Source organism: Prionailurus viverrinus, chromosome B2 (assembly GCF_022837055.1).
Source record: "Prionailurus viverrinus isolate Anna chromosome B2, UM_Priviv_1.0, whole genome shotgun sequence".
NCBI lineage: Eukaryota > Metazoa > Chordata > Mammalia > Carnivora > Felidae > Prionailurus > Prionailurus viverrinus.
In genome coordinates, this window is record NC_062565.1 from 77,063,241 (window position 1) to 77,076,767 (window position 13,527).

At 35.0% G+C, this 13,527-nt stretch overlaps 1 protein-coding gene across 7 annotated transcripts in view; it reads right to left on the bottom strand.

Annotated features, from left to right (window-relative positions):
* Positions 1–458: 458 nt before the first annotated feature.
* SNX14 (sorting nexin 14) overlaps positions 459–13,527 on the bottom strand; it is a 77,956-nt gene continuing 64,887 nt past the window's right edge. For 5 of the 7 annotated variants that reach the window (XM_047858276.1, XM_047858273.1, XM_047858275.1 and 2 more), the window contains 9 exons: positions 11,576–11,687; positions 8,832–8,872; positions 8,569–8,688; positions 5,418–5,541; positions 4,982–5,146; positions 4,753–4,848; positions 2,095–2,186; positions 1,247–1,303; positions 459–688 (listed from right to left, as the gene is read on the bottom strand). In XM_047858276.1, coding sequence (XP_047714232.1) covers positions 650–688; positions 1,247–1,303; positions 2,095–2,186; positions 4,753–4,848; positions 4,982–5,146; positions 5,418–5,541; positions 8,569–8,688; positions 8,832–8,872; positions 11,576–11,687 — 846 coding nt within the window. In that variant the 3' untranslated portion in view covers positions 459–649. Of the gene's footprint in view, positions 689–1,246; positions 1,304–2,094; positions 2,187–3,173; positions 3,185–4,752; positions 4,849–4,981; positions 5,147–5,375; positions 5,542–8,568; positions 8,689–8,831; positions 8,873–11,575; positions 11,688–13,527 lie in introns of those variants that run through there. The other 2 variants (XM_047858274.1, XM_047858277.1) reach the window with 2 other exon arrangements.

Here is a 13,527-nt window from a genome sequence, read left to right on the forward strand (position 1 = left end):
AAAGATACATCTACTAAAATGTATTAACTCTAAATAAGAAAGCAAATCAGATCTTGCTACAATTTCTCCACACTAAACATAATTATTTTCAAAGTGATACAATACAAAGATTATTGGTCCTATCTGTTTGCCCTACCTCTTTAAAAAATGGCAATAGTAGGGGTACCTGGGTGGCTCAGTCAGTTAAGCATCCAACTCTTGATTTTGGCTCTGATTGTGATCTCACAGTTCTTAAGGTCAGTCTCCACATTGTCAGCTTGGGATTCTCTCTCCCTCTCTCCCTCTCTCCCTCTCTCTCTCTCTCTCTCTCTCTCTCTCTCTCTGTCCCGCTGGCACTCACATGCTCTCTCTCTCTCAAAATAAATAAATAAAACATTTTAAAAAATGGCAACAGCAAATGACATATATTCTAATAAAATTTTGGTAACAGGTGTAAAATGAAAGACTATGAAACCCAATCACTTTTAATCATTATTAAGTTTGTGTTAGTCTTTATTAAAACAAAAAAAAAATCAAAAATTCAGACACTGGATTACATGATATATACAAGAATATACAAAAGTAAAAGAAAAAAGTACATATATACTACATTAATTAGCAAAGCAGAAATTTGTTATCTATCTGGTCATTGTATCTCAAATCCAAATGTTTACATCCAGGACGTCACAGAGGTAACTTCTTTTTGTACCTAAAGTAAAAATAAATCTATTTAATAGAAGACAATAAAACAGCGTTCATTTGTGAAGTGCCTAATAACAATTTCAGTGTATTAAAATTCTAACCTAAGACATAGAGAAAGAGAGAGACATTTTGCCATGCTCTAATTCCAATTCATTCTGTACTCTTGGGTTCATATAAGTTCAACCACCTCAAAAACACTCAAGACTGACTTACACAGCATTCAGTGTCACAGACAGATAACAGCCTGAAGAGTTTGGCCCATTCTAGTGCTAGCATTTAAATTCATACCTTTTTCTGGAAAGACTACAGGGTATATAACATTCCTATCTGCTTGTATTTAGGAAGCAGGGAAGTCAAAACACAGGCTATTCCTTTCCTGTCCACCCAAAACTGACTCTATGTTTAAGCATGTTGAAAAAAGAAAATATAAAGAGTCATTTGTTAAGGTTGTTCATTTTTAAAAGGATCATAGTAACAAGGGTTTCCTTAATTTTTGTGCCCCTTATTAAAATAAATGTCAGCATACCATCAAAAACAAAGAATAAAACTGCTGCTTTTCAGTTACCTTATTGAGCTCTGGAAATAGTTCTTGTATCACAATGTCCAATAAAACATAAGTCAGCTAAAGCACCAAAAAAAATTTTTTTAAGGCATTAGACAAAAAACCATAAAAATGATAAACACAAAATTCAGGACTGTGGTTATGTCTAAATGAGAAAGCAGGGAGCAGAACTTAAATATACATGTGGACATTTTATTATTATGCTGCATAATTCATTTTATCTTAACTATTTTATACATAACAAAATTTTGAAGAAGGAAGCAGGATACAAAATTTTAACTTATTAGGATCTCAACAAAATATGTACATACTGCACTATATATGTAGTGTTAACTGTGGTTATTCTAATGTAATCTGAATGATGGAATTCTTAATTTTTAAAATTTTATTTCATGAATTTTGTATAAATTCCAAATTTTCTACAATGAATCTATGTTTATTTTAAGTCAAAACTACTTATGTTCTAAAGAAAAAAAAGTAAACTAGAGAACAAACTGATGGTTACCACAAGGCAAGGGGAAATGGGTGCTACAGGGGAAGGGGACTAAGAAAGAGTACACTTATCCTGATGAGGACTGAGTAATATATAGACTGGTTAAATCACATTATATACTTGAAACTAATATGACACTATACGTTAATTATACTGGAATTAAAATAGAAAACTTAAATAAAAAAATTAAAAAGTAGTCAGCAAAAAAGAGTAACAAAGATGAAACATTTTTTTTCTGTCCGAATGTTTGAAGTGCACCACCTTGAGAGTGTCACTTCACAATAACATACCAGAATCCTACTGTGTGTCGTTCACAAAACCTAGCCAACACTAGTCAACCTCCTTTAATGATTTTTACCTGTTTATTGAGAACTGGCTGTTGTAAGCCATCAAATAGAAGTCTGATGCTTTCATACTTGGCTTCTTCACCAATACACTTGACTATCAGATCTAAACAAGAAAGCCAAATGTGAAACATTTCATATTACAAAGTGACTCATCATTTAGTGGACCATATAGCAAAATCTTCACTCTGTTTCCCAGATATTACACAAAAACTGTAAATCAGCATTTCCTAAACCAGTGTTCTTGCAAGAGCCTCCTGGAAAAAACACTTCTATGGTCAAGAAACTCAGAACCATATATCCTCCTTCTGGAGATTCACAATGCACCAAGTATACTGCAAGTGCTGAGGAGTGTTGCAGTAAAAAAATTTATACTATTTATACTGTTATACTATTTACACTATTAAGTGATAAAAGACAGTTGTAAAGTAATACACACTGTGTTATTCCATTCAGATAAAACAAATAAAATCCCAAAATTATGCATATGCATTTGTATACACATGTATAGAAATGCACAGAAAAATATTTGTGATGATTAACACCAAGCTGAGTACATGGCTACTTATGCACATTGGGGAGATGGCTTCTACTTTTTGCTATATATTTTTTCATAATGTTTGAATATCTTAGTATCAGGAAAAAAAAATTAACTGTTTAATATAGATTTTCCTCAATGAATATGACCACTTTATTTTGTACTTTTTGCATAATTATTATTAACCATCTTACAGAACAATCTTTTTGGGAAATGTTTAAATATTAATTTAGGATCTAAAAAGTTCTGATTCGGGGCACCAGGGTGGCGCAGTCGGTTAAGCGTCCGACTTCAGCCAGGTCACGATCTCGCGGTCCGTGAGTTCGAGCCCCGCGTCGGGCTCTGGGCTGATGGCTCAGAGCCTGGAGCCTGTTTCCGATTCTGTGTCTCCCTCTCTCTCTGCCCCTCCCCCGTTCATGCTCTGTCTCTCTCTGTCCCAAAAATAAATAAACGTTGAAAAAAAAATTAAAAAATAAATAAATAAATAAATAAATAAAATAAAAAGTTCTGATTCATGTTTGACTGCACAGATGTCATGTATTACTTCTATTACCAAAGAGTCAGTCCTTACTAAAAACCTCAACTAAACCTTTTCCCCAAGGCAAAAAGTAAAATTATCAAGTAAACCAAATGCCCAAATATGTGTCCTTTCCCCCCCAAACATAATAAAACTCTTAATGATGTTCTTGAAAAAGTTCTCACCTTATGTTTGCTTCTAGGAGATAAATCTAACCCTAAGTGGCAAAGGCCAAATTCAATTTATAACAAGCATAGTAGATCCTTGATCTTTTCAAGATTATGTGGCCCAATGTGTATCTTTATGAATCTGCTAATTCACCAATACTATACAGAACTTCCCAATTAATATGTGTGAACCATAATGGACAAAAATAAGTGATCCTTTCAGATCCTTCAGAAATCCTAAGTAAGATTGAGGGGTAGAGGACAACAGAAAGACATGCTAAGTTTACTAAATTATTCCTTCCCAAAAGGAGTCTTGAAGTAGAGGTGATTCAAATTCATGCCTCAGCAAAATAACAAATTATTACATTCAGTGGCTTTCCATGTTGTCCCTGAATATCAAACTAAGACTGTTAAAGCCATGAATGCTAAGGGTCACTATTACAAAACAGGTAAGAAATTATTTCATCATTTACCTACAGAAGACTTACCCCAGAATAGCTTTTATTCACTTTTATATTCAGACCAGGGATTTAACTTAACTGTCTTCACACAGAGCAACAGGACTATTCTGAGACTAATTTTTCATTGATGAGAATTCTCTAAGGTACAGTCCAAAGGTACAGTACAAAGGCTTCTTTGGTTCTTACTCTGTATTTTCTCTCTGGGCATTATTATCCACCACACATAACCTCTATGTCTCTATCCTGTACTGTTCATTAATCCAATTTCAAAACCTGGGTATCTCACTACTTACTAGACATGTCTTCCTGAATACTGTATAGGAACTTCACACTCAAAATATTCTAAACTAAGTATCCTCTGCTTTGACTCCTTGCATCTTTTCCTTGTATTTCCCATCTCTGTAACAGGTTACTACTATTTATTTACCTTGTGGTCCAAGCTTACCTCCTTTACAGGAGAAATGATCATTCTCCTCCTCTGAGACACACTCTGTGACTTGAACATGCCTTCTCTCTTATCATATGTATGTTTTATCTGTATGTCTGTCTGTCCACTAGACTGAACTACTCAAGTACACTTTTTATATCCCTAGCACTCTGCATAGTGCCTGACATGTGGAAAGAGCTCAATAAATTTGAAATGAACGAATGAATTCTGACCTTTTACTCATAAACACGAGTGAAGCTCTTCTCATTGTAGAGTGGGCAGCAGGATTCCAACTGTCCCACAAACAGATCACTTTGATCAGTCTGATTATAAGTTGTTGCTAAAAAAATCTGGCTGTTGCATAAGTAGAAAAAGCCTGTCTTAAATTTCATTGTGCTTATATCATAAAAACCAAATTTTATTTAACTAATGAGTTAATTTTACTTTGTCCTTAGTAACTATTACTAAAATGAAAACTCAAAATAAAAATTGGCCTCAATAATTACTATACATCGTGATCTCAAAGGGGTGCTAATCTGTATTTACTACTTAGATATTACACCTGGAATGTAATTCATCATTTCTTCAAAAGTCTGTTTTGCTCGTTTTTGCTTATCTTGGAGAGAACGAGGTTCAGTGTTTTCACAGAATACAGCATCTAAAATGAAACAAAAAGAAATATTTTCACCTATTATACACGAAGTACTTCTTCATAGCAGAAATACCAATAAACCAATGAAAAACAAGACACAACAGTACACAAGACCTGAAACAAACACATGAGAAAATACCTCTGAGAAGTGTTATAAGTGAGACCAAACGGTGCTCCTGAAATAGTTGTTCTAGTTTACAATGAAGATAGTAGTCAGTATACATTTCCAAGGTATTTTTAAACAGGATTCGAGTTCCCATTAAGAGATGATGAAGCCAGTCAGGAACTTGGAAAACCACCCGTCCTGAGAGGGATCATATAGAATATTTTGTTAAGATAAACAGGTATTTCAAACATTCCCCAATGTGAAAACACAAAAATGGTAATATTTTATTTGTAAACACTAGTAACTTTAATATGTTCAGGACCATTTGTATCAAATTCTAATAAAAGAAATATCTTTAATTTAAAAAGAAGTTACAATGGGGCAATAGTGAAGAGCATTAATTTGTATCACAGAAGATACAGGACACATGAATGAAAAATACGTTTTAATATAACCAGACAGACCTTACCTACATACATCAGGTAATCATAGACTCCTTCTACACTCATCATCTCCATAAAATAATTCTGATTTTGCTTTCTTTCTGTATTCTCAGCACGGTTTGCATTATTCTTAAATAGATCACTGAAAAGCTGAAGTAAAAATTGAAATAGTAAAGAGATGCATAGTTTATTACACCTGCTAATAAACAAACACTAAGGCTAAAGTGACAACAGAACACAGGCATTTAAACCTTTTTTAATCAAAACAGAGCATTAGATAGGTTAAGCTCTGTCTCCAAAATTCCACATTTATATCCAAAATTGAATTAAAAAATACATTCTCCCCAAAGTAGTACACAAAAGTCTCCATTCATTTAAGACAAAACAGATAATTACCCATCGGAAGAACCCCTTTGCTTTTTTATACCAAAATGAGCAAATAAACATATAAAGATGTATAAATATATTAATGACAGCTAATTTTAAAACTAACATGACTTAAAGATTATAATTCACTAATTAAAGGTTGTTTAGAGGTTAACATTGAGCTCTAACCAAAGTTTGACAGTAACAGTCATAGTCTGAAAATGTGAAAAAAAAAAGATGCAAAAAACTTCTTATAGTAAAAATGATGAAATGCAATGAAATCTCAGCCCTACTTACTCCCAACTATGCAAAAAAAGTCTATTCTTGATAATAATAATAATGAAACAGCAGAAATAAAGGAACTAAAAGTATGCTAGAAAAGATCAACAAAGCCAAGAGATTAAAAGGACAAAATCTTTGGCAAGATTGATCAAAAAAGTAAAAAAGAAAATGACACAAATAATATAAAAAATAAAAGGGGATATAACTACAGATGTTAGAAAAAATTAAAAGGACATTATTGACAACTTCAGGACAAAAAATTTTCAAATTTAGATTGAATAAAAAATGCGTTGAAAAATATAACCTATCGGGGCGCCTGGGTGGCTCAGTCAGTTAAGCGGCCGGCTTCAGCTCAGGTCATGATTTCACAGTCCATGAGTTCGAGCCCGGCGTCAGGCTCTGTGCTGACAGCTCAGAGGCTGGAGCCGGTTTCAGATTCTGTGTCTCCCTCTCTCTCTGCCCCTCCCCTGTTCATGCTCTGTCTCTATCTCAAAAATAAATAAACCTTTTAAAAATAATTTTTTTTTTAATTTTTTTTTTCAACGTTTATTTTTTGGGACAGAGAGAGACAGAGCATGAACGGGGAAGGGGCAGAGAGAGGGGGAGACACAGAATCGGAAACAGGCTCCAGGCTCTGAGCCATCAGCCCAGAGCCTGATGCGGGGCTGGAACTCACGGACCACGAGATCGTGACCTGGCTGAAGTCGGACGCTTAACCGACTGCGCCACCCAGGCACCCCTAAAAAAAAATTTTTTTTAAAGAAAAATATAACCTATCAAAACGGACTCACAAAACAAATCTGAAGAATACTATAATCACTAAAGAAATTGTTTTAATGTTTATTTATTTTTGAGAGAGAATGAGCAGGGAAGGTGCAGGGCGAGAGGGGACAGAGAATCTGAAGTAGGTTCTGCTCTGACTCCGAGCTGACAGTAGAGAGCTCAATTCAGGACTCGAACTCACGAACCACGAGATCATGACCTGAGCCAAAGTTGGACACTCGACTCAGCCACCTAAGCGTCCCGAAATTGGTTTTTAAAGAAAACCTTCCTATAAACAAAACTTGAGGCTTAGAGGACTTTAACAACCAATCATATAAATTATTTAAAGAACTAATAATTCCAATTATAATTTTACCAGCAAACAGAAAAAGGTTAATATAACTTTAATACCAAAACCTGACAAGGATTGGGGCACCTGGGTGGCTCAGTCAGTTAAGTGTCCGACTCTTGATTTCGGCCCAGGTCATAATCTCATGGTTTGTGAGTTCAAGTCCTGCATCCGGCTCTGTACTGAACATGGAACCTGCTTGAGATCCTGTCTCCCTCCCTCTCTGTCTGCTGCTCCCCTGCTTGTGCTCTTTCTCTCAAGATAAATAAATTTTTTTAAAAAATTGGCAAGGATAGAATGAGAAAGAAAAATTACAGTAAAAACCTTGGTTTGCAAGCATAATTCATTCCAGTATAGACCAACTCCACCCATAAAGATGGTGCAAACTTCTTTAACCTTATAAAGAATATCTATGAAAAAAGCTACACTATACACTATTTAATGGTGAAATACTGAAATGATTCTCTTTGTACAACAGGTCCTAGCCATGAATGAAACAAAACCACCATTTGCAGATAATGTGTATTAAAGAATTAATAGATATATTACTAAAATTAGTACAAGTCTAGCAAAGTTACTGAATTTAAAAAAATCAACACATAAAAATTAACTGTATTTATCAAATGAAAGTGATAAAGTGAAAAAAATATTAAAGACACCTTTTATAGTAATAACAAAAAAGTGAGTTTTGGGGGTAAAGGGGGAAGGCTGTCCTTTGAGCTCACATAGCTCCTCATGCTGAGCACTATTCTGGCACTAAACTGAGCTTCCTGTGGACAGGAAATATATCTTTATATTCCAGTGTTGGCACAGGTTAAAATACTTGCTTAATGGATTAAATATTATATAAGCCATTAAGATTAGATAAAATAAGCATCAAATCAACATGACTACATTGTATCAATTTACTTCATGAGTATTAGAAGTTGGTGATTTACAACCTAAGAAAACCACCTTAAAAAATCCCCCAAGGGGCGCCTGGGTGGCTCTGTTGGGTAAGCATTGGACTTCAGCTCAGGTCATGATCTCATGCTTCATACGTTTAAGCCCCATATCACGCTTTGCACTGATAGTGTGGAGCCTGCTTGGGATCCTCTCTCTCCCTCCCTCTCTGTCCCTTCCTCACTCTCTTTCTCCCTTTCTCAAAATAAAGAATAAACTTAAAATAAAAAATCCCCCAAATATGTAAATGTTAGAAATTTGCAAATGCAATTATATAAAGAAAAATTTACCTGTTAAAAGCAAAGATGCAAGCAACTACATAAAATACCCTCCTTACACTGTACAACTGATTTCCATATAAAGGAAATAAGTCCCATTCATTTCATTAACACATGATTCTCCCTACAATGGAAAAGCTGTTCCAAGTAGGGTAACTTCAAACCTCATGACTCTGTCAAACAATAAATATGCAGTACCTTCTTGTTGTTTTCTGAAGTAGGGCTGAGAATGGTCAGTTCCGGTTTACTTGGTTTAGGCTTTGGAGATTCACAAGAATTAATGAAATTCATGATGAAAGGTTCCAAATGCTGGCCTTTCTGTTGTGACATAGAAATCATGGTATGAAAATAAAAAATCAAGATTATGATTTTTAATAATCATATAATGCATTAAAATTCACTGATATTTAAATACAGTTATAACTATCATGTTACAGAATATACGTAAATCAGTTATTCACCTCTTTCATTAGTTTTCCAGGAACAGACTTTATAATTTTACCTGCAATTAAAAGTAAAATATTAATTTTATGAAAGCATAATATACTGCAAAATTGCTCACATGAATACTTCACTAGGTAATTTTTTTTTCACTAGGTAATTTTAAATACTCAAAAGCCAAGTAAAAAAAGTAAAACAATAAAAAATATAACTTACTATTTCACACTCAACAGAAATTTACAATAAATATGGTATTCTTTATTTTTAATGTTTATTTTGAGAGAGAGAGCACACACACACACACACACACACACACGTGCGTGAGCAAGAGGGGGAGGGGCAGAGAGACAAGGGGACAGAGGATCCAAAGTGGGCTCTGTGATGACAGCAGGGAGCCGGATGTGGGGCTCAGGAACCTGTGGGGATTTACTTTAAAATAATCCAGTAGTGTTGGGGAGGGGGGGGGCGGTGCGGGAAGGACTGAACAAGGCAAGTGTTGATAACTGTTGCAATAGCGTGAGAAGTTTATTATACAAAATTCTCTACTTTTGTGTATACTTGAAATTTTCCATAAGAAATGTTTTCAAAAGATTTTAAACAATGATGAATATATAAAGATATCTAAAAGTATACAAAAGTCAAAAAAATTTTAAGAATTGCTACAACATTTAAATTGGTTAAATAGTTTATAATCTGAATTTTAGGTTAAGAATACATATTCTAATCCTGTTTGCCAAAATCTCTTCTTGATCTTATCTCCAGGTTCCCTTATTTTAAAATATCAAACACCTTGAGATTTTCTCAAACATTAGAAATGCCTTTAAAAATTAGTCAAAATTGATAAATGCGACTTAAATTTCTTTCAGTTCAATTTAGAAAAAAGTAGGCTTACGGCAATAGCAGAACACATATTAATAAGAAATTAAAATGGAGATTGTTGGGAGCACCTAGGTGGCTCAGTTGGGTGAGTGTCTGACTTTGGCTCAGGTCATGATCTCATGGTTTTTGAGTTCAAGCCCCACATCGGGCTCGCTGCTGTTAGCGCAGAACCCGCTTGGGATCCTCTGTCCTCCTCTCTCTGCCCCTCCCCTGCTTGTGCTCTCCCTCTCAAAAATAAATATTTAAGAATAAAAATAAATAAAATAAAATGTAGATTATTTTATGACATGAAAACCATCTAACCCTCTCCCACCAGACTATTTCTCCTTTCTACCCCCATTAACTACTCCTCTCTTAGACTTCTCCAAGTTCCTTAAATGACGAGCTTTATCCTCTTTGCTTCTCTGTCTCTTCTACATGCTCTTCCTGAGTCAAATTATGTGCTCAATCTGACTTCATATAACACTCAAATCTCTACTGCTTGCCTGTCTCCTGGCCTCTCCTACCTTACAAAACCTCTCACTGGATTCTATAAACTCAACAAGTTCAGAACTACCCTTAATTTATTCCTTATCTCAGCAAGTAACAGCATCCATCCAAATGTTTAAATAGAAAATCTGGGTCACATCTCTGATCATTTCTTCTTCTTTAGTCAATTCTAGTTGGCAATCAAGTCTACCCAATTCTGTCTTCTAAACATCATATATAACCAAATATAAAACGTCCCATTTTCCCCTGATAAGAAAACCTCCACGTACAAATACCAAGTATTTTGGCTCTGACCGAATGTACTGATTTGAAGAGATACAGATGAAAGCCAAATGCCCACTTGCAACATTTAATTCATTTATTTACTTCTATATATACTTCAGATTATATTATATAAAATATATTTAGAAATATTGCTTTACTCCATTATTATCTCTTTTTTTTAATGTTTATTTATTTATTTTGAGAGAGAGAGCTGAGGAGGGGCTGGGAGAGATGGGGAGAGAGATCCCCAAGCAGTACCTGTACTGTCAGCACAGAGCCTGATGTGGGGCTCGAACTCACAAACCATGAGATCATGACCTGAGCCCAGATCAAGAGTCAGACGCTTAACCAACTGAGCTACCCAGGTGCCCCTACCTCCATTATTATCTTTAACAATCCAAATTTTTCCTGCCTTTATCTCTGTGGTCTATACTGAACTTTATGTAAAAGAAACCATGCTGCATATATTCTTTGTCTTGCTTGTCATTCATCATCACGTTTTTAAGATTAACAATGTTGTTGCAAATAGCTACACGTTATAGGTATTCATTTTATGCATCTACCACAATTTATCTGTCTACTCTATTGGTGATGAACATTTGTATTATTTCCAGTTTTAGTGACTGGTTATAAATAATAATGCTATGAACATTCTTTAATATGAATATAAGATTCTCTAGAGTATATATCTCAGAGAGGAACTACTGGGTCATTCAGTTCTATACCAAACTCTTTTCCCAATTAGTTTCCAATTTATATTCCTACTAACAGTGTATAATAAGTCTATTAGAATTTGATACATGGTTTCACTATATAAACTACTCTTCCTTCATTAATCTGAAAATGCTGATTACTTCAGTTTATCCACTTCTTAAAAATTTTTAAGTATGTTTATTTATTTTGAGAGACAGAGACAGAGCACACCCATGGGGAAGGGACAGAGAGAGAGGGAGAAAGAGACAATCCCAAGCAGGCTTCACACTGCCAGCATGGAGCCTGATGCAGGGCTCAAATTCATGAACCGTGAGATCATGACCTGAACCGAAATCAACAGTCAAAACACTTAACTGACTGAGCCACCCAGGCACCTCTCAGTTTATCCTCTCATACATGACTCTTTAAACTGACTTACCAAGATTTACATCTGGTAGTATCTTATCAAGAAATTGTGTTTCCCCGCCATTGGGGGAGAGAAAATCCGCCAGAAGTTGACTATTACTCAGTTCTGGGTGCTGCAGAAGTTTCTTAAATGAAAAAGGAAAAAAAAAAAAAGGGAAAAAACAGCTTAATAACCAGAAGGGTGATCAAAACTATATTAAAATGATTTAAAAAAACAATTATAAATCCTCAAAAGCTATTTTATCTGCAGAATAACAAAACTACATTTGTAGAAAGAATATATCACATAGCAGATAAGACTTCAACCTCTACAGTCAGACATGAAAGAATTTGAATTCTGGCTCTCTTCCATTTACCAGTGAGGTATCCCTAGAAAAGTTCCTAAACTACCTAAGAGTTTCCTCAAGTGTAAAATGAAGATAATACTACTCCTTACTTTATAACGTTATTATATAAAACATTTAGCACAGTACCTGATACACAGGAAGATTAAACATTAGCTAATATTATTTCTGTGTCTCAACTATAAAACAAGTACTACAGTATCTTGATAATTAAAAGAAGTTGGCACAAGGGTTTTGAAGAAAACTAAATGTAGAAATGTGAACTTGAAAAATTTGGTGTCTGTTCTTCTTGCAACACTATTTTCTTACAAGATAAACTGACTTTTTAAAGCCAAAATTAACCCAGTCTTACCTAATATTGTTTTGTAACTTGAAACAGTTGCAAAACTTTATAAGCAGAAATCTGTATAAATGAAATACCAGTAACAGCAACCTTTAGCTCCATATCACCAGAAAATACTCTTCTAGAATGCAGTACTTCCAATTCTTAGAAAGATTTAGTCCATTCAAATAATGGGTTAATGGTACCAACAAAGGCAAAGGTTAACATTCCTACATGCTGCATTCAAATATCCTTGCAGACGTTAATAAAGTTAATAACATAATAATAAAATATTTCATATTTCAATTTTCATGCCACCAAAAACTTATATAATGAATATTTTCTGGGCTGAAGTATTCAACAGTTTAAACACAAGAAATAAAATGTAAATATTCCTTTATACTGTTGAGTATTTTTTTAACTTAAAATACATACTTTGGGCAAAGAGGCATCCAAATTTAACTGAATACTTAATAAAATATAAAAAATTTCATGGCCAAATAAAGAAAAGGTTTTTTTAGGGGGCATCTGGGTGGCTGAGTTGGCTGGGCGTCTGACTTTGACTCAGGTCATGATCTCACCACCCATGAGTTCAAGGCCCACATCGGACTCTGCTGTCAGCACAGAGCCTGCTTGGGGATCTTCTGTCTCCCTCTCTCTCTGATCCTCCCCCACAACTTCTCTCTCAAAAATAAACAAACATTAAAAAAAAAAGATTTTTTTAACAAAACAAAAAAAGTAAAGAAGTATCCACTCTTTGGTCTTAGGCACTTGATTAAAGAAAAATGGTCATTAATTTTATATTAGTCTCAAGTAAGCAACTTTTTTTTTTTGAGAGAGAGCAAGCGAGCACACGAGTGAGCATCCACAAGAAGGAGAGGGATGGAGGGAGAAGAAGAGAGAGAATCCCAAGCAGGCTCTGGCTGTCAGTGCAGAGCCCAATGCAGGGCTCAATCTCACAACCGTAAGATCATGACCTGAGCCAACACCAATAGTCGGATGCTTAACTGACTGAGCCACCTAGGCGCCCCTCAAGTAAGTAACTTTTAAATTGACTGCATCAACAATGGAAAACACATACCAATTACATTGTTTATATAACACCATGTGCACACACTGAAAAATAAAATAAAATTCGGACACCTGGGTAGCTCAGGGGGATCCTGGGTGGTTCAGTCGGTTAAGCATCTGACTCTTGGTTTCAGCTCAGATCGTGATCTCACAGTTCGTGGGTTTGAGCCTGGCATCAGGCTGTGCACTGGCAGTGCAGTGCCTGCTTGGGATCCTCTGTCTCTCTCT